Source organism: Haliotis asinina, chromosome 16 (assembly GCF_037392515.1).
Source record: "Haliotis asinina isolate JCU_RB_2024 chromosome 16, JCU_Hal_asi_v2, whole genome shotgun sequence".
NCBI lineage: Eukaryota > Metazoa > Mollusca > Gastropoda > Lepetellida > Haliotidae > Haliotis > Haliotis asinina.
This window is the reverse complement of record NC_090295.1, coordinates 48,381,867-48,405,339: the sequence shown is the minus strand read 5'-3', so window position 1 is coordinate 48,405,339 and position 23,473 is coordinate 48,381,867. Positions and strand designations below refer to the sequence as shown.

Sequence of the window (23,473 nt, the reverse complement as noted above, 5' to 3'; positions counted from 1 at the left end):
TATTCCAGCAATATCACGACGGGAGACACCAGCAATGAGCTTTATATGCGATTCTTTAGCGTAACGCTTTAACAACTAGACCTCCCCACGGCCACTACAGGGTGACGAGTGACCATAAATGGTTACTTTTAAGATAGAACGGTATTTCATATCCTTGATAATTCAGTGCGCAGCAACTGGTCAGTCTCACTGTTGTTTGTCACACGTAGTAGTGTGATGAATGTCAAAGAAAGTGCAGTCTCAAGTATAACAACATGTAACACACATGTACTTTGATGTCCATCATGTCATTTCGTCCAGTCAAATTACAATTACTAGTTGTTTGATCAGGAATAGTTTTTTTCCATGCAGGCGAGCTATGCCAGACAATGAAGTCTATGTGTGGGGCATTGATTATCCATCCTGTTGATTACATGTAGAAACACAATCAGTATCAAAATAATCACCATGAATGTCAGTGATTGAAATACTCGTTATTTATCTCTTCGCTAATATTCCACGGCAGTTTGGTAAGCTTGACAACAATCAGTCATGACCAAGTACCTTGATGGCGTCTATCTGTATGTACTTGTTGTGGGCGTCTTTGAACACCGCCAAGTGGATAGCGTCAGACTGTTCAGTGAGAGGCTGCAAGGCAACGGACATGCTTGTATGGAGACTTGGAAAGGAGATAGAAAACAATGTTTCAACATTTACATATAGAAAACAATATTGTTTAGAATATTAACATGGTGTCCCATTAGGATATTAGGAATGTGAAGCTATGCGGTTCCCCCTTCTATGTGCCCCACGGCTTTCCATATTAATACCACTCAAGGAAAGCAACCATAAAGGTTAAGAGGTACATCTTTCGTTTGAAAATCTGGCTGTGAGACAACTCTTGACGGTAAATTACTACATTCCAAACAATTGAATGGCAATATTCCGGCTACATGCGATATTAGACCTACACTTATCCAACGCTTAATAAGGTTTGTCCTTTATGCAATATTCCAGCTATAAGTAATATGAAACCAACCCCTCTCCAACGCTCTACCAAAGTTTATTCTTTGAGCAGTATTCCAGCTATATGTAATCACCAAATCACATCAAGCCATACCAAGATCATGAACGAAGCATGTCAGGCAAATAGAGCACCACTGGTGGAGGGGCAGCCTAAAGGTAGAGGCGTTCACTCGTCACACCGATGACCCAGGTTCTATTCTCCACGTGCGCGCAGTGTTTGAAGCCCATTTCTGTGTCCCCTGCCGTAGTGTTGCTGGAAGATTGCTAAAAGCAGCATGAAAATAAACTCACTCATCTTAGGACAAGCCCATCAGCGTTTCTTAACTGAAGCTAGATCAAGAAGCTGCATTACCTGGAAGTCGGGGACGAAGACCGTGGCAGCCTGGATGGGTGTGGGAGCATCTCTTCTCCACACCATTTCCCATTCACCTCTCGAATTCCGTAGCGAAATGTTCTTAGCGTGGCCAGCATTGTGTGTCTCAAAGATACGGATCTCCACAACGTAAATCAAACGTCCGAAGCCAAGCTGAAAAAGAAAAGGTCGACTCGAATTTGAAAGATATAGATCATGGTTGTTGCATAAACTCATTCAGATGCCAGTGAAAATGTATATCAAAGTTGGTTTACATGACGAACGTGTAATTTTGCGATCTGTCACATACCCTGACCTCCAGTTTAGTGCACAGCGTTTCAATATGGAGGAGTTATTTCCTTTTATATGTTGCATATGAGATGTGTGTTTGTTTCACATATAACTATGTCATTGTTATTTGAAATTCAAAGAATATTTTTTGGTAAACTAAATCCGTTATACAGTACTACAAGAAACGTGTACATTAAGACACACAGATCATGCCTGCCGTTTCATAACATCGTCACATCGATACAGTGTTCATATTCATGAGAAATTTGAGACTTGTGAAATCAAATTGCACAATTCTATCGATATCAATATGTGTTGATGAATCGATCCTAAGTGACCAGGTGTTGGAGACAAGGCGACTGGCTAATCGTGCTTTGATTGTATACACAATTCAAGCATCATCAGTAGCCAAAACGAGACGACTAATGGCTAGATCACTATTTAACCCACCCTACCACCGAGGCTTCCATACAAATTTTCCGAATGTGACCTATATATTTACGAAACAATAGCCATATTGTTCTCAATATCAGAGTTTATTATACAGTACATTGTACCACCAGTGGAGGTATTTTCTTAATGAAAGTTCCGAAGTTTTTAAGATATAATCATCTATTTATTTGTTTCACTCTACCTAATCTGGAAGATGTATCATTCCGTATGCCGTATTCCTCAAAATGCATGACGTCTTTTTGTTTCGATCGCACAAAATTCTCGTGGAAATACCGTGGCCGCCTATCAGTATTTATCGTGGACATACCTCAATCCATGGGTCATAATCTGATGATGTTTGACACCAAGTGTTCCCAAAGTCGCCATAAAGCGGGTAGACGTCGCTCTCGTTCAGAACCGTCGCCATTGTGTAGCGGCCGCTGAAATGAGTGAGTGTGTATGGCTTTACGCCGTTTCTAGCAATATTCCAGCGATATTGGGGGTCAATACATTGTGCCAGGTGACAACAGAAACGGGATTTACAGATTGAACCAATGTGGTGAATCGAACCAAGCTGTCCTGTGATCGAACGCTTTAACCACCAGACCGATTAATTTTTCACGTTAGTGCATCCAGGTATACATACAAAAGTCACAGGATTGATCAGAGATATTTCTCTTTTTTCATCTCTTTATTCAATTCAGGCAGTGATACAGTGATAGTGTTACCTTAGTGCACATTTCCATGACCAGAAGTTACACTGATAACAGTACGGCAAGGATATTTCCATAACGTGCACAACATTAGTGAGTGAATTAATATTTAACGTCACATCGGCAATATCTCAGCCATATCGTGACGAGAACATTCAACAATGAAAAAGAGCATATATACATCATAAAAACCTGTCGACGAAGGACAGTAAAACAACTAGAATATCACAATTTCAATTAAAACTAGCATGGAAAGTTAAAACTAATAGCACTATTTAGACAATACAGTATAAAAACAGACTATAGATCGCCAACAACAGAAGGTAGATCACCACACTAGGAACCATGGGGACTTACAGTACCTTTGCTACCTACATGGTCCCTAGTTGGATTTACACCATCCCTTCAGCTGCTGGCGATTGTATGAAAAGTTAGCCGAAATTAAAAACACATGAATACTACGATTAAAATCCTGGTAGACTTAAATTTACTGTGAATGTTATGGACTTGCGTACCCTCTCAGGAGGACAATAATTTTACAATACTTCAACCCCCTTTGAGGGTACAGCCACCAACAATTCAAGTAACTAATCCAAACTACCAATCATTAAAATACATCTATTTACACAACATAACATTCAAAATTCCATCAAAAAATCAATTTCTTTTAAAAAACCTATAATTAAAAATGAATTAACGCTGGTAAAAAGATCCTTCATTGTTTTAACTGTAAAATATTTATCCCTTGTGATGGAGAATTCAACACAGTCAAGCAGAATATGCTTGACCGTGACTCTCTCATCACAAGGGATACAAAACGGAGGATCCTCACCTTTTAACAGGTGCACATGAGTATATCTAGTATGGCCAACACGACATCGTCTTAAAATAACCTCTTCAAATCTGGACTGACAACCCAAGTAGGTGTAACCAATATACGGTTTTATTTCATGTAATTTATTTATACCTGCTTGGGTGTCCCACTTCTTCTGCATTAGATCACGGATGTAAGATCTAATGCTAACTTTATAATCAGAGTATGGAATAAGAAGTGGTGTCACAGATTTGTTGAGTGCTGCCTTGGCAGCAAGATCGGCCATTGCGTTACCAGAAATGCCTACGTGGCTGGGTAACCAACAAAAGACGATGTCGTATTGGCCAGTGGCAAGATTATTATACAATTCAATAATTTCAATTAAAAGTGGATGTTTGCAAGAGATATTTTTAATAGCCTGAAGACAAGAAAGAGAGTCGGAATATATTATATACTGTTTACGTTTCGGGTGTCTTTGAATATATTTAAGAGCTGTTAGTATGGCGTTAGCTTCTGCTGTAAAAATAGAACTGTTATCTGGTAATCTAGATGATATTGTTCTGGATCCAATGACAGTGGCACAAGCCACAGCGCCACCGTCCTTGGACCCATCTGTAAATAAGGATTTATAATTGCTATATTTATGTTTCAGTTGATTATATTCTTGTTTATATTGTAATTCATTCGTTTCTGATTTTTTAAATGTCGTTAATGTTAGGTCAACTTGTGGCCTAACCATCTGCCAAGGAGGAGATGAAAGAAGACGGGAAGGAGCTATGTTTTCCAGCTCAATGCTGGCAGCAGAAATAAGTGGTTTTATTCTTAAACCAAGAGGCGGAACAAGAGAAGAATTCTTATTGTATAAATGCTCATACAGGGGATTGAAAACACAGTTATATGCAGGGTTTGACTCATTTGAATATAGTTTTGTTACATACTGTAAAGCTAAATAAATTTTATACGTCGCTGCTCAAGAGATGGTTCATCAGCCTCGGCATACAGGCTGTCAACAGGTGAAGTTCTAAAGGAGCCAAGACAAAGTCTTAGACCTTGATGATGGACTGAATCTAATAGTTTTAAGTTGCTTTTGCAGGCTCCACCATAGACAATAGAGCCATAATCAAGTTTAGAACGCACGAGAGATCGATATAGATGGAGAAGGGTAGCTTGATCCCCTCCCCATTTAGAATTTGAGACCACTTTCAACAAGTCAAGTGCTTTCAGGCATTTAGTCTTAAGTGATTTAATATGCGGTAAAAACGTTAAGTGTGAGTCAAAAATGAGACCCAAGAACTTAGCTTCCTTCGCAATTTTAATTGGTGTGCCATCTAGAGATAGTTCAGGGTCTTTATGTGGTTTATATTTACGACAAAAATGTATACAGTTAGTTTTCGATTTAGTAAATTTGAAGCCGTTTTCAAGACACCATTTATTAATTTTGTTTAAACACAACTGTAGTTGTCGTTCAATGGTATGCATATTTCTACCACGACAAGAAATATTAAAATCATCCACAAATAACGATCCATCAATTGAATCGTTTAAAACTTTTGATAGACTGTTTATCTTAATACTAAAAGGTGTGACTGACAAAATACTGCCTTGTGGAACACAATGATCCTGATTGTAATGATCAGACAGGGTAGAACCCACGCGGACCTGAAATTGTCTGTTCTTTAAAAATTTGCCTATGAATTCAGGCAAACGACCTCGCAAACCGAAATCATGTAAATCTCTCAGAATGCCATACTTCCAGGTTGTGTCATATGCCTTCTCAAGATCAAAAAAGATGGACACAGCATGTTGTTTATTAATCAGTGCGTTTTTCACAAATGATTCTAAACGCACTAAATGATCGACAGTACTTCTGTTTTTACGGAAACCACATTGTATATATATCTGTGATAAGGTTATTTGTTTCCAAGTACCAAACAAGTCGATTATTTATCATGCGTTCCATGGTCTTGCAAACACAGCTAGTTAATGAAATCGGACGATAATTGGATGGATCCGTATGATCACGTCCAGGTTTAGGTATGGGTACTACTATAGCATCACGCCATGAAGAAGGAAATTTCCCGGAAGCCCAAATATCATCAAAAATTGACAAGAGCGTCTCTAAACAGGATTCTGGTAAGTGCTTCAGGAGCTGATAATGTTTGTTATCAGCTCCAGTAGCAGTGTCATGAGCTTGATCAAGAGCAGTATGGAGTTCATGAATAGAAAAAGTTTCATTATAATCTTCCCCATTATCTGAGTTGAAATTAATAGTTTTCTTTTCTTGTTGTTTTTGATATTGCTGAAATTTAGGTGTATAATTCGAAGAGGAAGAGTGTTTAGCGAGAGTTTCGCCCAGTTTATTCGCAATATCTAATTTATCAGTAAGTAATTGATCTCCATGTTTAAGATGATGGACAGTAGATTTAGTACCTTTACCTTTGATTTTCTGGACCATGTTCCATACCTTGGACATGGGTGTCCGAGAATTTATTTTGGATACATAATTTTGCCAAGATTGGCGTTTGTTCTGCTTAAAAGTACGCCGCGCTTTAGCATTTAAAATTTTAAATTTATTGAAATTATGCACCATAGGATGGCGACGGAAATAATGTTCTGCTTTTTTCCTTGCCTTCCTAGCTTGTTTGCATTCATCGTTGAACCATGGTTTTCGAATGTGTGGAACCGCAGAGGAATTTGGTATACACTCATCAGCTATGGAATTCAGTTCATCCGAAAAACATTTAATAGCATCGGGAGTGTCAATAAAACGTTCGGGTTTAAGTTTTTCATCACACAGTGTTTCAAACAAAGCCCAGTTAGCCTTTTTAAAATTCCGCCTTGATGATGGAGGGACATCTGATGGAATTACAGGCTTTAGAATAGTAGGAAAATGGTCACTTCCGCAGAGGTCATCGTGCACTGACCATTCAAATTCATTTAGTAATTCTGAATTTGTGATTGACAGGTCGAGAGAAGAATAAGTCCCTGTAGCAGGGTGTAAATATGTGTTGGAACCATCATTATAAATACATAAATCATTATCAGAACAAAACTCTTCTAGTAATTTACCTTTAGTGTTTGCAGTTACACTACCCCAGAGTGGGTTGTGTCCATTCAGATCTCCCATTATAATACAGGGCTTCGGGAGTTGATCATACAGCACTTGAAGATCGGTTTTGTGAAACGTTGATGACGGAGAAATATAGAGAGAGCATAATGTAAACGCAACATGCAAAGTTAGTCGCACTGCAACGGCCTGAGGATCAGTAGTAAGTGAAACAGGGCTATGGATAATATTCTGTTTGACTAGGATGGAAGACCCTCCCGTGGCCCTGTCACCCGGAGGTGAAAAACAATGATATGCCTTGTAATGACGCAGGTCAAAAGTATCTGTCTGTTTTAAATAAGTCTCCTGCAGACAGAAAGCTGATGGTGTTAAATCCTGGACTAAGAGCTGAAACTCATTAAAATTAGTCCTTAGACCTCTACAACTCCACTGTAAAAGATTATTCTGATAACCTATCTTTTTGGGGGGTTTATTGGGGATCTACCCCGCACTTTTTTGGTGGGCGACAAGCTGTGAGCCCTAGAATGGACGTTTTCACACACGTCCACATCCTCAAGCGATCCGTATTTATTGAATAACTGAATTTTATTTTGTGACCCTTTCGGGGCTCTCCCACTCAGTTTCTTTGAAGAATCTTGCTGTTTACCTTTAATTTTACTGAGACTTTGCTGAGACTTTGTCGATGACAGAGAAGATGGTTCTAGATCAGGGGATGTTTCTAATTGTATTTGGGACGTACCAGTAAGTGATTCTCGTGTTTGAGTAGATGTAGCAGGTGAGAAAAGGTTTGGGGAATCCGTTTTGACCCAAGTCACGTTTGTCTGACAGTTAGTGGATACTGTAGGTACTCTAGATGCTGTTTCTGGCGCTCTTCTGGCAATGGAAGCATAGCTTTCTGTTTGTTCTAAGCTTAACACTTGTCTCTTTGCATCAGCAAAGCTGATGTTTTGTGTAAACTTTAGTTTATTTATTGCCATTTGCTGTTTCCAAACAGGACACTCTTTAGAATAAGACGGGTGATTCCCTGAGCAGTTGGTGCATTTTGTAACAGAACTGTCACAATCCTCTGTTGTGTGGGTCTTTTCACCACAGCGAGCACACACAACGGATAATGTACAAGAATTTACACCATGTCCGAATTTTTGGCATTTGAAGCATCTGAGAGGATTCGGAATGTACGTGTCAACATTTAGATTGCAATAGCCAGCCTTGAGTGATCTTGGAGCAGAAGGTAGGGAAAAGGAAAACAGATAAGTGTTGGTTGTGACAGTTTCATTATTTTTACGGGTTGAGAATCGTTTCACATAAAGAACACCCTGATCTTTCATTTCAGAGGCAATATCTAATTCTGACATGTCAGCGAGTAATCTATCGCGGTCCCGTACAATTCCCTTACTCGTGTTGAGCGTTTTGTGTTCCGTGATGGTGACGGGAATGCCGACAAATGTCTTAGTGTTTAACAGGTTTGTTGACTGTTGCTTTTTGGTACACTCAATCAAGAGTGCACCAGAACGTAATCTTCTGATATTTTTCACGTCCCCAGCAATGCCTTGGATACCCTTCGACACAGCAAAAGGGTTTAATTTCAAGGGTGTTCTATCTTCAGTCTCAACAACTAGAAAACGTGGTCAGTATTCAGTAGGATTGGACAGTCTAAGGTCAGTATCAGTATGATCTTCTTCAAGGAGACGTTTTGTTTTTTTGTAGGGGGTTTCATACGCCATGGTTATTGTTTTTTCATTTCATCATCCGAGCTCCCCACCCACCATGGAGTATCACAGGGACAATGCTAGAGCAAGCGGATCTCCAGCTTGCAGCACCAAGGATACTCGGATGATATACTCCAGCAGAAGAGTTACAAATAACAAATCCACCAGATTGGCCCATGAGCCACCGCCTTCTGGCATAGGACTCTAGGCAAAGTGCAAAACATCATTGTTCAAAAGTTTAAACATCTTTTATGAACAATTTCACCAAGACCCAATGGTTAACATTAATAAATCCAATTTGTGTGATGGCAAATAAGTATAGTCCATACACACAGGGCTTGGCGTGACCAGCCGATTGATAGAATCGGGCCGATTCTACCACCCGTCTAGGTGAAGTAAGGGCCGAAGTGGTGTGTTGAGCAACAGGAACACGGTTCAGGCTCCTGCTGCCCTCAACCACCAGACTACCGTCCTCCACCGACACGGGACGCAACCCACGGCAAACAGGTTGCCCAATTCGGTTGCTCCTTGCAACCAGCAATGGGGTGCTATGGACCTAGTTGACCCGGGTCCACACGGGGCTTTGAACGGCTCTTGGCGTGACCCAGCACCCACCAAGAGGAGGTGGCCGTTCACGGGTGCCGCACAACATTAGTAGCAAACTAAGCGAGGATAAAGCTGTGCACAACGTTCAAGCTGATAATACCATGGCAACAAAAAGTTGATAATTCTATAGTGGAGTAATATAGGTATAATAAAGGGGACTGCATGACGTCAGTGGCAAACTCCACAGGTGAGGCACATGGGTACTGGTTAAAACTATGGAAACGAGACACATATTTTCAAAGTATGAGAGCATAGATACCACTTTCAAGGAGTACACGATTCGGTGACGAATTCTTGGGATTACTGACTATACACCGGTAACAAATATGGAGAATACCATCAGACTCACTCATATTCTGATGATACTCCTAAAGCTTCTGCCATCCACAGTTCCAGGAGATCTGAAAATTATCAAAATCAGAATAAAAATTGGGCCTCTTTGAGTCAAAAATAGGTTTTCCCGATTGTTCACATGTGGTTAGCTGTTTGAAATGCATATTTCTGTTCCGCTGCATCGACACATTGCGCCTGAGAAATAACAGGAGTTGTTTTCCATATAATTGTCAATATTTATGATAATGATATAGCAAGCACAGGTAACCTTATCTTGTCAAGGAATGAATGGTTTACTTCCACCACACACCGGCTTTGTGTGGACATAACTTCATCCATTTGTGACAAGATGATATATTTGAGGGTCACAATAGAGTTTATAATCAAAGCTCATGATCAGAAACTGTGGAAGGAGTCAAGAATCTGAGGAACTCCCACTAGCACGTTTTAGGTCATGTCGTGCAATTTCATGTCGTCATATTATGGGCAACTACAACAAGTATCAACGTAATGATCCAAGTATCAAGATCACTGTAGACTCTGACAAACGCGAAACCAGTATTCAAAGTCTACGTTCTGACGAATAAATAACAATTTACAAGTCGTAGGAATGGAGCACCAGAATTGTGTTAAACGTCCAAGCAAGTGACCAAAAAAAAGATATTGTTACGTATAAGTCGTGGTCAGAAATGAGACCAGTATCAAACTACGACATATTACTATCAAGTTACGGGTTCTGATGAGAGCCAAACCAGGATCATATTGTAAGCTGGAAAACGGTTTACCATCAATCCTGTAGTAAGAGTATTGTGCTGCAGGCGTCAGATGACTTTCATGCGGATGGGATCGAGAGCACATGCAATCGTTAGTTTCGTCATTGTAGAAGACGTTGCTCGGCCTGTTCTTGATGTTACAGATGACAATACAGTTGAATCGATTCGTGGCATTGATCCGTGCTACCATGCCGGACAATGATATCATGCCATCGTACCCGGTGGGAGTAGAGACGTTTTTTAGGGTACAGGTGGTGGAACCCGTGACTGTACTCGGGCACCATATACCCGGATACAGACTAAGATACATCACACCCGGACACAACCACAGGTACATCAAACTCCAGATACAGCCACGAATACTGATAGCAGTCTTCATCTGAGCACTAGCTGGTTCACTGTGTCTGAAAGTGCGCATGTACATTGGTGAGTGAGTTGGGTTTTCCGGCGATTTTAGCAATATTCAATCAATATCGCCTTATTGAGTGGGTGTGACGGGGACGGGGTATTGCCACTAGAAATAGGCTTCACACAATGTACCCATGTGTACAAGATGTGTAAATAATTGTCATGACCAGACAATGAGGTGACTGACATTGCACACATCTACACGAGTACGTGGGATTAGGTTTACGCCGCTTTTAGTAAAAATGGACTTAACACATTGCAATTGCATCCATGGGAATCGAACCCGGGCCTTCGGCGCTCGCTTTTACCACTAGGCTAAGCCACAGTCCCTGCAGATGTTTTAAATACATGGTAGACTAACAAGGTACAGCCAGATAAATCAGCTTGAGAATATGCAGTGGGTATTGTCGTGGACGTCATTAACCACGTGTGCTGTCATTACATAAAACTTGTACTGTCAGTGATTTATGTTGATACGGGGGAAAAGGCGAGGAAATATACAAGGCTCATATACATCAAAGGAGTGTATTGATGGATGATTGGCTTTCCTGGACTATATCACATGTTTTTCGTAACATCCCGGGGACAGCAAACAGCTGATGCGTTTCGCCGGTTAGCAACCGATCTTCACTAACCCATGCTGGTCGTATGAGGCGACTAACAGGTTTGGGTGGTCAAGCTCGCCCACTAGGCTGACACGTGGCATCGCAACCCAATTGTGCAGATCGATGCTTATGCTGTTGATCACTGGATTGTCTGGTCCAGGCTCGATTATTTGAAGACCGCCACCTTATAGCAGGAATATTGCTGAGTGCGGCATAAAACTAAACTCATTCATGCATCAATATATATCAAAGGTCGTTGGACAGATAAGTCATATATATTACATTTGCCTTTGATTAAAACATTTCTTGTTTCTCAACATATGAGTGATGTACAAAGTAGCATAGTGGTTAAAGCGTTCGCTCACGAAGAAAACACGGGTTCCATTCCTCATATGGGTACAATGTATGGAGAAATGGGTTTCTGGTGTTTTCCACCGTGATATCGGTGGAATATTGCTATAAGCGTCATAAAAGTAAATTCACTCACTCACTCAACACGATGAAAATCCAAGTAAAACTATAGGAACAGTTTTTCATATGTATCACAAGAGGAAATCATTATAGGCAGATGAATGCCTTTAGAACTCAGTGACGATCTGGCTTGTAGTTTCAAAAGGTCGCACGTGACAGAATCACGTGCATTTGTTTAAGCCGTGCCATGACGTTCCCATGTTCAAATCGATTTTATGATCGAATAACTTCAGAAAATAGAGTATGACTCTCTTCTCACTCTTGGCCAAAGGAAATGTTCAATGCTATCTCAAAAGTTATCAAGACTAAAATTGTTGCAATATTTCTAGAGCTATTCTAAAGTTATCAGATTTGGTACAAGTGAACTTACCTTAAAAGGTGTAGGGAGGATGCCTCGAGCCTGTCAGACAGATGTTTCAGTATTTAAGGGAGGTACAATATGCGGTGAAGTAAATATTCCTACCTCCTTGTATAGTGAAACTGGTGAATACCGATAGTCTCCGATTGGCTAAGAAATACAATATTCGTTTAACTACAACGTTGATTGGTTGAAATACATTAGTCAATTTACTAATAGGAATTCGATCGGCCATCACGTGAAAACAATCAGTTTTACAGCTGCTGCCTGAATGCCTGAAACGACGTTTTCAGACGTAACGTGACCGCAACGCGATGGTAGCAGCGTAAATTACATTATCTGGTTGTCGATACTCAAGAAACTCAAATGTGTTTTTAAACAGCAGACTGAATTTCAAGAAGACATCGGTTGACTGCTATCGTGAGCAGAATAATCGTTACAACCAGAAAGGTGACTCTAAGTGTTCACATCAATGGCTGGATATTATATTGACTATATTTTCTACAATGATGCGGATTTTTATGCTATTTATATTATTTTTCATTTTTTGTACTATTTTGAAATCACTTATAAACCGTATTATGTTCCGCACAGATTTATACATTTACCATGAATGATTAGTTTGTTTGTTGTGTGATGCCTTACTGAGGAGAATTCAAGTTATATGTCTGTAAATGATCGAGTCTGGACCAGACAATCCAGACACCAACATCATGAGAATCGACCTGCGCAACTGGAATACGATGATGTGACAACCAAGTCAGCGAGTCTGACCACCCAAACATGTTTGTTTTAAACATAGTTTTTCATGAGAAAGGGATTGCATACAAGTTATACAACTTAGAACACCCTCTCCGTAGTATTTACAGAACATTATTTACATTCATTATACAAGATAGACAGACACCAACAGAAAGATGGGAAAGAATGGAACAGTTACAATAATTAGGAAAATCTTTTTGATTTACAAATATATGTTTGAACAATTTTAAATATTTTAACCCAAACCTGTTGGTCGCCTCTCACAACAAGCATGGGTTGGTGGAGATCAATTTCAACCTGGATCTTGTCTCTCTCACGATATACTGAATATCCGTATACTTATAACAAGGTGTCGCTGAGGGTTTTCTTGGGGCGTACTTGTTAATGCGTCAAACCCACGAACATCCGGGTTACACTTGCTTTTCAGCAGTCCATGGGTGTCGTATGGCTAATATGGACTAGGTGGTCAAGTTCGCTGATTTGGTCCGTGCCTGTTATCGTATCCCCGTTTGCGAAGATCGAAACTTATAATGTCAGTCACCGGATTGTTCGATCCAGACATGCTTATTTACAAACCGCTGTCATGAAGGTAGCATGTCGCTCTGTTCTACCCAGACAGACAAACACAGCCATGAAAAACACTATCAGCCATGATGATAATTATATTACGTACATGGATTGTATGCTGTCCAAGCAGCGTTCTTCTAAATATTGAATTAACAACCTGGGCCATTATTCTCGAAACGTTCGTAGCCCCAAGAATTCTTAACTTTGATCGTAACCAGTGTGTAAAGAATGGGCGTAAGAAGTACGTACAGCTACAAACGTTTTCAGAATAATTAACAAGTACCTTTGTATCGCTCGTAAATAGGCCACTGTTTTCAGTTCAATCACCAAAGCAGAAAACATTGAATACCATATTCAGTGATCCCAGATGTACATTCGGGTCCTGGGTGTACTGGATTCTAAAGCTGAAAATCTGAATAGCCTAACATGTTGTTGGTGAGTCTCAGCGTTAGATCAATACTTCGCTATTGTTTCAAAGCAGTAAACATATGACCATTGACGTGTCATCAAAGGGACCATATATAACAAGGAAGTATCAGTTAGGTTGTCGTTTCATTAGTCTGACCCTACCATACCTGACTTCCCCTCTATCCCAGCCCAAAAACTTCATCAAACATATAGAGATATACCTTTAAATCAAGTTATCTTACATGCATCCACTGAGTTCGCCTTTATGCCAGGCTATCAATTGTATGTATGCCCCGCTTTAACTCCAGCTGCCTCCTTCAACACATGCTACAAAACATGTAAATAATGATATCTTCTTCATACAACTTTCATATGTATGCTTGTCTCCACCTTTATTTGAAGCTACTTTACATGTATCAAATGATTTCACATTTAAATCACAGTTATAGACTAGTGTCCAAAAGAAACGATACCAACTTTTTGCAAATTAGTTTATTACTAAGTGATTTTCTTTGTACAAAAACGTGCCAATCCGTATTGCATATCCCAAACAAAGCGCATTTGATGGAAAATACCAGGAACACTTTACCACTTCGTACCACTGAAAACGTAAATTTCGTGAAAGTGACTTTTCTCGCTCTAGCATGTTCTGCACGTGCATAACAACTGTATAAAACGGGTGGGTCTACCCGTTGATGTCACAGCAACAAAAAGAACACAAGACATGCCACGTTTGACAGCCATAGAGAGAGAGAGCCGTTGGAATGATCCAACAAGGCGCGACACACGTCGACGTCGCCAGAAGGATGGGCTGCGCACGCATCACCATCACCGGATTGATGCAGCGGCCACGACAGACAGGTCACACGTCAGACCGGCCCAGGAGTGGAAGACCACGAGTAACCACAATCGGTGAAGATAGTTACATCCGGATAGTTCACCCGAGGAACAGCACCGCAACGGCGACGTCCACGGTGGCTACAGCACTGGGTCACCGGATCAGTCGACAGACTGTCTACAGGAGTCTACGTCAGTATGGTATCCGGCTCCGTCATCCCTACTGCGGACCGCTCCTTACACCTCGACATCGGCATGACAGACTGATGTGGGCCAGGCGAGTCCGACGCTGGCAACGTCGTGACTGAGCACGTGTTCTGTTCTCGGATGAAAGCAGATTCCTCATCGTCAGAAACGATGGACGGCAGCTTGTTTACCGAAGAGTTGGTGAACGTTTGGCACCTAACTGTGTTCATCAAGTCCGGCCATTTGGAGGTGGAGGATCAATGGTTTTGGGGTGGCATATGTGGTGACGTCAAGACAAGGCTTGTCCTAATTCGTGTAAATATGAATGCGCAACGTTATCGTGATGACATCTTACGACCTGTTGTGATGACGTATCTTCAGCAACAAACTCGTGGAATCATTTTCCAAACAGGACAATGCAAGGCCACTTCACAGCAAGATTGACACAGTGCCTCCAGTCAACGTTCAGGACTTGGAACGATATCTTCTCGAGGAATGGCGACGCATCACTCTCAACGCCATCAGACGTTTGACGTCATCAGTCTGCAGGCGTGTTCTGGCTAGTATTGAGGCTGACGGTCTATATATCCGAATAGACTTGACTTGAGACGTTTCAGTTGACATTTTATATTGTTTCTATGATTAGTGCTCTAAGGGAAGGTTCATTTTTCGACCCCACCTATCTTTAAAGTCTTGTCCAATACAGTGTTCAAATGTGACTGAAATGAATTCTTGTACAGATATTTATCAAAAGAATAACACCAATCTTAACCGTGTCTATTGTTCTGTTTTCATTTTGTGTCGTTGCAAAAAAGTGGTATCGTTTCTTTTGGACACTAGTTTATCACAGGGTACAAGCAGACTGAAAAGGTGGCTGAAAACCAATGCCGTGTCACTAGGTACTAACCTGTACAGTCCTTGTGTCCATGCATGTGCGGTGAGTGAGCAGAATTATATATATACTAAAGGTCAAAAGAAACGTTACGCTCCTTCCTTAATGACTTTCTTCGACTATCTTGAAATCTACTTAAGGGAGGATGAAAGTTTCTGCTGCATTGTGATGTGTGGACGTCCACTTCGGGGTCTGTCTACGGTGAACCCAGTCTCTCTGTAGCACTGGAGACGTCTCATGATCGTAACCTGGTGGCATCCGAGGACGTTGGCAATAGCATTGTATGTCGACCTCATCTGTCTGTTCACCTGTTAACCGTGGCATATGTCTCGTACTTGTACATCATAACATGCATTCTACTCTCTCTTCATTCTGTTTGGTGACTGATATTGCTATGCGTAAACAGAACACGGGAACATGTTTCTTTGCAAGCAAAAATGTCAGCAAAGATAATGTTAGGTGTTCATGTTCCTAAACACGTTATTTCAATATGAAAGGCACACTTTACTCGTTTTCACTAAAGCAAAGTATCAGATAACGGTTTATACTCAATTTGTTCTGGGGTCTGTTCAGAAACGCGTATCAGATTTCGACGCGACAGTATGGCAGATTCCGAGAGCAAAATACATTACAGACAGGTGTCTCATGACAGACCGGTGCAGCACGTTCGCGTGTTTTGTCGGGCGGTGGGTAGCTGAGTGGTTAAAGACCATTCACCTGAATTCGAAGATCTTGGTTCGATTTCCCACATGGATACAATGTGCGAAGTCCAGTTTGTATTTCGTGAAGTGAGTCCATACTCACTCATCTATGCAGCATCAAGAGATGGGAAAGCATACCTGCCATTGTTCACCAACTCGTTCAACTGGAAACTATTGGTGCTGCAGTTCTTGCTCTCAGATCTACATATTACATAAACGTGCTATTCAATTAAAAACGTTTATTTTTAAAGAAGGCCTGAAGTTTCAGTTACATGCGCACGGTTACTACAGACAAACAGGTCTGGTAACGTACTTCAGATTGTTCAAAAAAGAAATTCACATTGTTACAATATCCATTGTAGCATCATTTGACATAACCTTCAGCGTCAGTGGATTAACTAAAGATGTGTCTTGCTGAGTTCTCAATTTCCTCTAGAGGGAAATGTTTCATTGCTGTACTTGGACGGTGACAACCTTCTAAAAGTGTTTTGTTTCAAGTACATATCTATCAAATATATGTTGGCCTTTAACACAAGCTACAAAACATGTAAATAACGATTTCTTCTTTACAAAACTAACAAATGTTACAACACTACTGTGACAGATATTACTACACTATTACAACACTATTGTGATTTGTGTGGCCTTCATTACTGAAAACCTGCACGGTCGGTTATCACTTCAGCGGTTATTTACTGATGCATTTTGTCATTTTGGTTTGACACAAATAATGTCGTTTCCACACTTCTGGGGATGCTAGGGTCTCTCAGTGTGCATTATTTCCGACCCACTGCAAGCATCGCGTCCAGCTGCACCCAGCCACCGGCCACAGTCATGTCAACATGAAGACGGAACCCAGTCACTTTGAATGAGGGTGACTGAAATGTACAAATATATTTTTGAAACATTTCATTCAAATTACTATAATATCAATAAACGAATACACTTCTGACACATCGGGAATATTGTCAAATCTAATATAAAGTTATTATCACCATTAAAGAGGTGTTTACTCATCAAAGTCTTCAATCCCGAAGATTTTATGTCCAAATTTCAGTGCTCTCTTCTTTCTACTATCCGTTTGTTGGTTGGTTGTTGGTCGCTTGGTTGCTTAGTTGGTTGCCTGGTTTTATCACCACAATCAACAATATTCCAGCTACATGACGGTGGACCAGAATCTGGACCAGACAATTTAGTGATCAACGTCATGAACATCGATCTACACAGTACCTGGATACGATGACACGTGCCAACACAGTCAGCAAGTCCAAGCACCTGATCCCGTCTGTCGCCTGTTACGGCAAGCAATGGGTGGCTGATGGCCAAGTCTAATTAGGAATCATTCAAGGTTAGATCGCAGTGGTGTTTTTTTGAACATCTGTCTTTCATTATAAGCCATATAAGTAGCTTCAACCTGGAACTCTGGTGAAAAGATCCTGCTCTGTGTGATGTCCGTAATTTGTGGTGTTGTCCAGACCAGGTGCCAGTTGTTGGACGTATCACGCACAGACATGTTCCGAAGGCCGCCAGCATGGAAGGTTTCGTAAATGTACACTTGATCTACGAACATTGGCTCCGAGATACCCACCTGAACGGAATAGGATACTGTCATTTCAAGAACCGGTTGGGGTGGTCAATGCGTTTTTAAAAGCATTCTTTACCAATTCTACATGAGGAAGGTTTTATTATGTAATTGAGTTGTTTAACAACCTGTGATCATTTCATTGTCGGTGCCATACATGGATTAGACAAAAGTGATCAACAGTTAGTTCCGAGAATTCAGATAGTGGCAAAGATGGTCAATGTTATACAAGAATCCACAGAGAATAAGTTTGGTCAGTGTTCTGAGGGAATCCAGTAACTGCAAAGTTAGTCAGTGTTATACGGGAATCGAGAGTCCACAGAGAGGAAAGTTGTCAATGTTATGCGGTAGTCCAGAGCGGGAAAGTTTATTCAAATTCCGTAACTGAGACAACACTGGGTATATCAAAACTAAAATCAAATTCTCACCTCTATCCACTGTTTATCATCAATGAAATTGGCACACCATGTCCCCTCTATATCGCCATAATTTGGGTAGACATCAGAAGGCCCAAGCATCTGTGTTGCTAGGAAACGTCTGAAATGACCGCGTCCTTTACGTCATAAAGATTTGTCTTGGACTTTCTGGATATGTTTGGAAAAGTATTCCATATTTGATCAATACTGATTAAGTGTTTGTTTTTTTAATAATCAGTCAGTCTGGACAGTTCATGTTGAACGTTACGTTGTTGCTGTTGAGCAGGGTTTGGTTGTTGTTGGCGCCGCACTCAGCAATATTCCAGCTCTACGGAGGCGGTCTGTGAATAAGTGTGGACCAGCCAATCTATTGGTTATTGGGATACGATGACATGTCAACCAATTTAGAGAGTCTGACAACCAGATTTTGTTAGTCGCTTAACGACAAGCATGGATTGCTATAGATAAATTCTAACCCCGATGTTCACGGGCCTCTGTTTAGAGGCGTCCCTTAGTGTTATACACATGGTATTTCGGAGCGAAAACAATTAAATATTTACATACGGATCAGTGTCATGGTATTGTGACGACACACCAATCACCGTTGTCATCCAGGTTTCAACATAACCTGAAAATGAATGATTGCTTTCATTAAATGATGTAGAATCTTACGGTATTTTAGTTAGTACTCGTACCTTAAAAACCTCTTTCATTTTATCAGGAAACAGTTTCGGGAAACAATTGAATGAAGAATGTGACACCTCTTTGCGTTGAAAGGTGGCATTCAACGAAATACTCCCGCAAAAGGGTTTCAGCTGAATAAACACTGTCTTCACTTTTGTTTTTTTTAAATGTTGTTTTGATTGTGTTTTATTCCTTATATTTTGATATTTTTCAGTAATTGTCAACACTATTGCTTTCGTTATAACACAAATCCATCTACGAAATTGACGCAAACGATCGTCTGTGGTCCACTCACCGGCGTTTTGCAGACATTTAGTTCCTGTTCCATCTTCTAGATCCAGGGACAATGGAGGTTCGTTACAACAGTAGCAGGTGCTTGTGGATTGAGTGTAGAAAACAGAACGTGTGTAGTTGACCCCGAAACAGGCGAAGAGACACATCAAACGGTTGGTCGCCTGTGGCTGGACTTTGATACCTTTTGTCGGCCTTTTATCTTCGTAGTCAGACAACGGTGCAAACACCAGTGCTGTTGGTTCACACAGAGACGCTACGACGACATTGACTAATGTCATGACTATTTGGGCGCGGCGCAGGAGCTCAAGTAATGCCATGATCATCTCCCTGACAGAAACACCAGCTCAGTATGAATGCAAGTGATATGAGTTTTGGGAGATGTTGGAATATCAGGCTCTCAACAACCTCCAATGAGCAATCACAACAGCTATGACGACAATGTGTAAGTTTTCCTGGGGGTGTTCATCCTGTGTTAAGCCCAGAACAAAACACCAGGCTCCACTAGTGCTATAATATTCATGTCCATGTGTTCATGGCGTCGGATGAATTGTTGCCTCACTGCCTTCATATTTAGACGAATAATTCCCCGGTCCGGTCTATTGATGAATGTATTTAATGGCCGTTCCACCAGGGACCCTTGGGTTGTTTAATGTTCTGGTGCAAGGTCTTCTGATAATGTGTCAATACATGTGTATTCCTGTAAAAAGCAAACCTTTTAAGCCAGACTTCTATAAGAATTTTAGCTACATGTCCACGAACGTTTGCCTTTCCTTTCCATGACTGTAAATTCGTGATTGTTTTGAAAAAGATAAAACGCACTAAAGTCTCTGGTTAGATTTGTTTATTCGTACGCGTGACATTACAGAAATATATTTGCATACATTTCATGCTGCTTCAACTCACATGCTGTGCTTACAAATGTTTCAGGACATGGAATAAAAACAAAGGCAAAATCGTTCAACACCGGTCAACGGAGTGCATTCGCATCACAAGTGTCTATCTCATCAATGTAACGACATGCCTGGGCCTAAGCCTCACAAATATCATTTGACGACATTTCAAATATGACACATTAATTATATTGACATTCCATAAATTGCCAATGCTCTTTCCATGTTTTCTAGGCCCTATCACAAATCAGGTACAGGTACGGCCAAGCTATACTGCAGCAAGACATTGATATAGTTGAGTATATATACATGTACTTCCTTTCAAACGTTTAGACTCACAAGTGTAATAATAGCCACTGACTTCAGGCAACGATTTTTTCAAAATATTCCAAGCTGTTTAAATGTACTGCTTGCACATGAACGGATGTATTGTAAAACAAATTCATAGCGTTGAAAAGATTACTGTCATGAGTTGAATAAATGATACAAATCAGTAAAAAATTGTGATTTCGTTAAAAATTAAACATTTATACAAATTCAGCTGTTCATCATGCACAATATCTGCACGTGCTTTTCAGCAATTTGATGCATGATCCTCGTGCAATTCATCTGCATAAGGTTTGAAATTGGTTCCCCAAAGTTGGTGGAGAAATCAAGTTTCCATGTAACCATATATACTATCAACAAAAATCTGTGAATTACCACTTGTGTGCAAACAATCATGAAAATATGGAAGTAAGTTGACGAAGTAACATGATTTACACAACTGTACAAGTGAAAAATCAACTGAAAAGGTGGACTTTGATAACTGACTTGCTGGGTGTTATCGCATCTCAGGTGCGTAGATCTGTTTACCGGGAAGGTATGCGTGGAGGATTTGTTTGAGATATACAGTATTTTCTTTCTCATATCAAGTGAGTGATATACGGGTATACTGAGAGAAACATTTAAAGCAGGACGTGAAAATTCGAGTGTTCCTTTACTATTTTACAGTTTACATCACCACTTTTGAATAGCGGGAGGAAATCTGAGAAGTAGTAGAGGAACACTGCCATGAAGTGGTGCTCCCTTATTTGTTTCCCTCGATATATATACCAGAGCATTGGTTTGGTTGCTGATGATGGACAGTCATCTGCCATCTGTGGCACCTGAAACGGGCAGTATGATGTGTGATGTGTGTCTTTTTCACGATATGTACAATGGGCACAACGTATTGTGTGCGGTCTCCAGGGATAATAATGAAAAATATATGTAAATTCTCATGAAGAAAGATAGATCTTATGGGTTTTCACAGAAGATTAAACGACTGATACAGATCTTCCACAAAAGTTGGGTCCAGAGTACATTCAAAATCATACACTGGATCGACAGATTGTATTTGAATGGACTACATAATTACGACGTATCCAAAGCTCGATAAAACCGGAAATTACAGTAATTATAAACTACGTTCATACAGGAACGGACGGATATATCGAGTTGCTATTGATCCCGTCCATTTACCGTTCGAAGGAAACAAGTTTGTACGGATATTTAACTACTCTACTGTAATGTGAAGGTTCTCACACCGCTATCAAACCTCAAATCCATTACAATAAACACGTAGACTATCCCTTCACCTTCCCAACTGTTAAAATATCTCTCAATTACGTCATTCACTGTACATTTTGGCGAAATCCTTATAACGAACAACGGTTACATCGAACTAAATAAGTGTTCTCTTTGAGTTCCATACAGCAGTAGTTTACAGTCTACGAAACAATAATACATGTATATAAAATGGGACATATACCTTGAGACGACCGTACCTGTAATGAAGTTACAAAGACAGAGCTTAACAGTGGCCGGTGCTAGGAGTACATGGCATTAAACAGGAAGTCTGATGAGAGTGATCCCCCCCTCCCTTGGTATATACTACAAACCTACAACTAGTACTATAGATGTTATATTTAGTGAGCCTCTGTTGGACAGACAGCAACTTGTCACAGCGGTATCTCACTGTATCTATTTATAGGAATACTCCTCAGTGTGTGTTTGTGTTATAGATACCAGAGGTAAAAAAGTATGTACATTTTGTGAACATTCGCTGCTAAACACATGCATGGTTCTTGATTTGATGCACTAAAGATGAGTATATGTTCTCTTCGGTCAAACCGTATCCCGTGTGTTATAAACTGTACGTTTACTTTGACGTCCGAAAATATCAGAGGAGAATTTAACCACCCGACATTTCTAAAATGTAATTGAACTAACGACTGTGAATAAATCTGGAATTTTAAGTACAAGTAGACCAAATCTGACGAGTTGTTTAAAATAATATTAAAATGGTCATGCATGTTTTTACCATTCCAGTGTCTATAACTTCCATAAATATTTCCGAAACCTAAATCGCTAGTTTGACCAACTTGCATTGATACTCTCATTGTATTATAGAGCAGCCCTTCAAAATGTCACATCGACCCAGACGCGCAGATACGTTTTGTTCATATGCATTACCCGTTCACATCCATGTGTTCACAGGTTCGTGTAATGTGAATGATGTCAGTAACTGGAATGTCTGGACATGTACGCTAGGCACTCTTGGTACTGTTACTGAGAAAACCTCTCGAACCGACTCTTGGAAACCAGTCGACATTTCCAGCAAAAGCGAATGAGTGCTACTAAAATGATATGAGTTTCCCATTCTGCAGTTCGAACAGTTCGAGCCCTAAATTAGTACTAGTACAAGTGTTCTCTGTTAAGCGTAAAATTGTTTTGAATTGAAAGTGTATCAGTTTAATAACAGTTGTGATCAGTAATGCGTTTAAATTAGAGATTAACAGAATACACGATTTCCACAGTAACAATTATGTCGGATTACACACATGGCAATGTGACACCGAATTTGCTACAATTATGTTCATTGGTCATTTGGAACCGTCAAAATACAAAGGGATTGAGGATCATTGGCTGAAAGTTCATTTTGAATAATCCAAGTCTTATAGAGAGAAATGTCACCTGATCAACAAGGCTAATTAAATGATTGGAGGCGTTTCCGACCCGGAACGCGTGGTTAAAAGGACCTTTAGACAATCTTGGAAATGAAAGTGTAGTAGTATATACTGGGGAAAGTGATCCTTACAACGATCTATACAATGAATACAATTGACAAAAAGTGCAGAAAAAATCTAAAGTCGACGAAGTTGTAATGATCCCTCGTACATCTGGCTTGAAGACTTCACTGGCGTCAGCAGTTCGTAACTAAATTTTACCTCACATGCAAACCTTGTTCAATGCAACTCGCCGCGCACCTGACGAATCTAAATTATTGACTCCTC

General features: G+C 40.3%; 2 protein-coding genes across 2 annotated transcripts; both read right to left on the bottom strand.

Moving 5' to 3' along the window:
- Positions 1-525: 525 nt before the first annotated feature.
- On the bottom strand, positions 526-2,507 carry LOC137267847 (uncharacterized). Its single transcript, XM_067802274.1, has 3 exons — positions 2,409-2,507; positions 1,358-1,531; positions 526-627 (listed from the first exon to the last, which is right to left on the bottom strand). The coding sequence occupies exons 1-3, from the start codon at positions 2,505-2,507 to the stop codon at positions 526-528; spliced, it is 375 nt and encodes a 124-aa protein (XP_067658375.1).
- Positions 2,508-17,066: 14,559 nt separating this feature from the next.
- On the bottom strand, positions 17,067-19,583 carry LOC137267538 (uncharacterized). The gene is made up of 5 exons (XM_067802017.1): positions 19,268-19,583; positions 18,853-18,916; positions 18,301-18,409; positions 17,705-17,878; positions 17,067-17,168 (listed from the first exon to the last, which is right to left on the bottom strand). The coding sequence occupies exons 1-5, from the start codon at positions 19,581-19,583 to the stop codon at positions 17,067-17,069; spliced, it is 765 nt and encodes a 254-aa protein (XP_067658118.1).
- Positions 19,584-23,473: the final 3,890 nt, after the last annotated feature.

Coding starts and splice junctions, on each gene's coding strand:
- LOC137267847 (XM_067802274.1), bottom strand. CDS start 2,507: ATGGCGACGGTTCTGAACGAGAGCGACGTCTACCCGCTTTATGGCGAC. Junction 1,532..2,408: donor ATTATGACCCATGGATTGAG/GTATGTCCACGA, acceptor TTTCTTTTTCAG/CTTGGCTTCGGACGTTTGAT. Junction 628..1,357: donor TCTTCGTCCCCGACTTCCAG/GTAATGCAGCTT, acceptor GTTGCCTTGCAG/CCTCTCACTGAACAGTCTGA.
- LOC137267538 (XM_067802017.1), bottom strand. CDS start 19,583: ATGGCATTACTTGAGCTCCTGCGCCGCGCCCAAATAGTCATGACATTA. Junction 18,410..18,852: donor CAATACCATGACACTGATCC/GTATGTAAATAT, acceptor CGGTCATTTCAG/ACGTTTCCTAGCAACACAGA. Junction 17,879..18,300: donor ATGATAAACAGTGGATAGAG/GTGAGAATTTGA, acceptor TATTCCGTTCAG/GTGGGTATCTCGGAGCCAAT.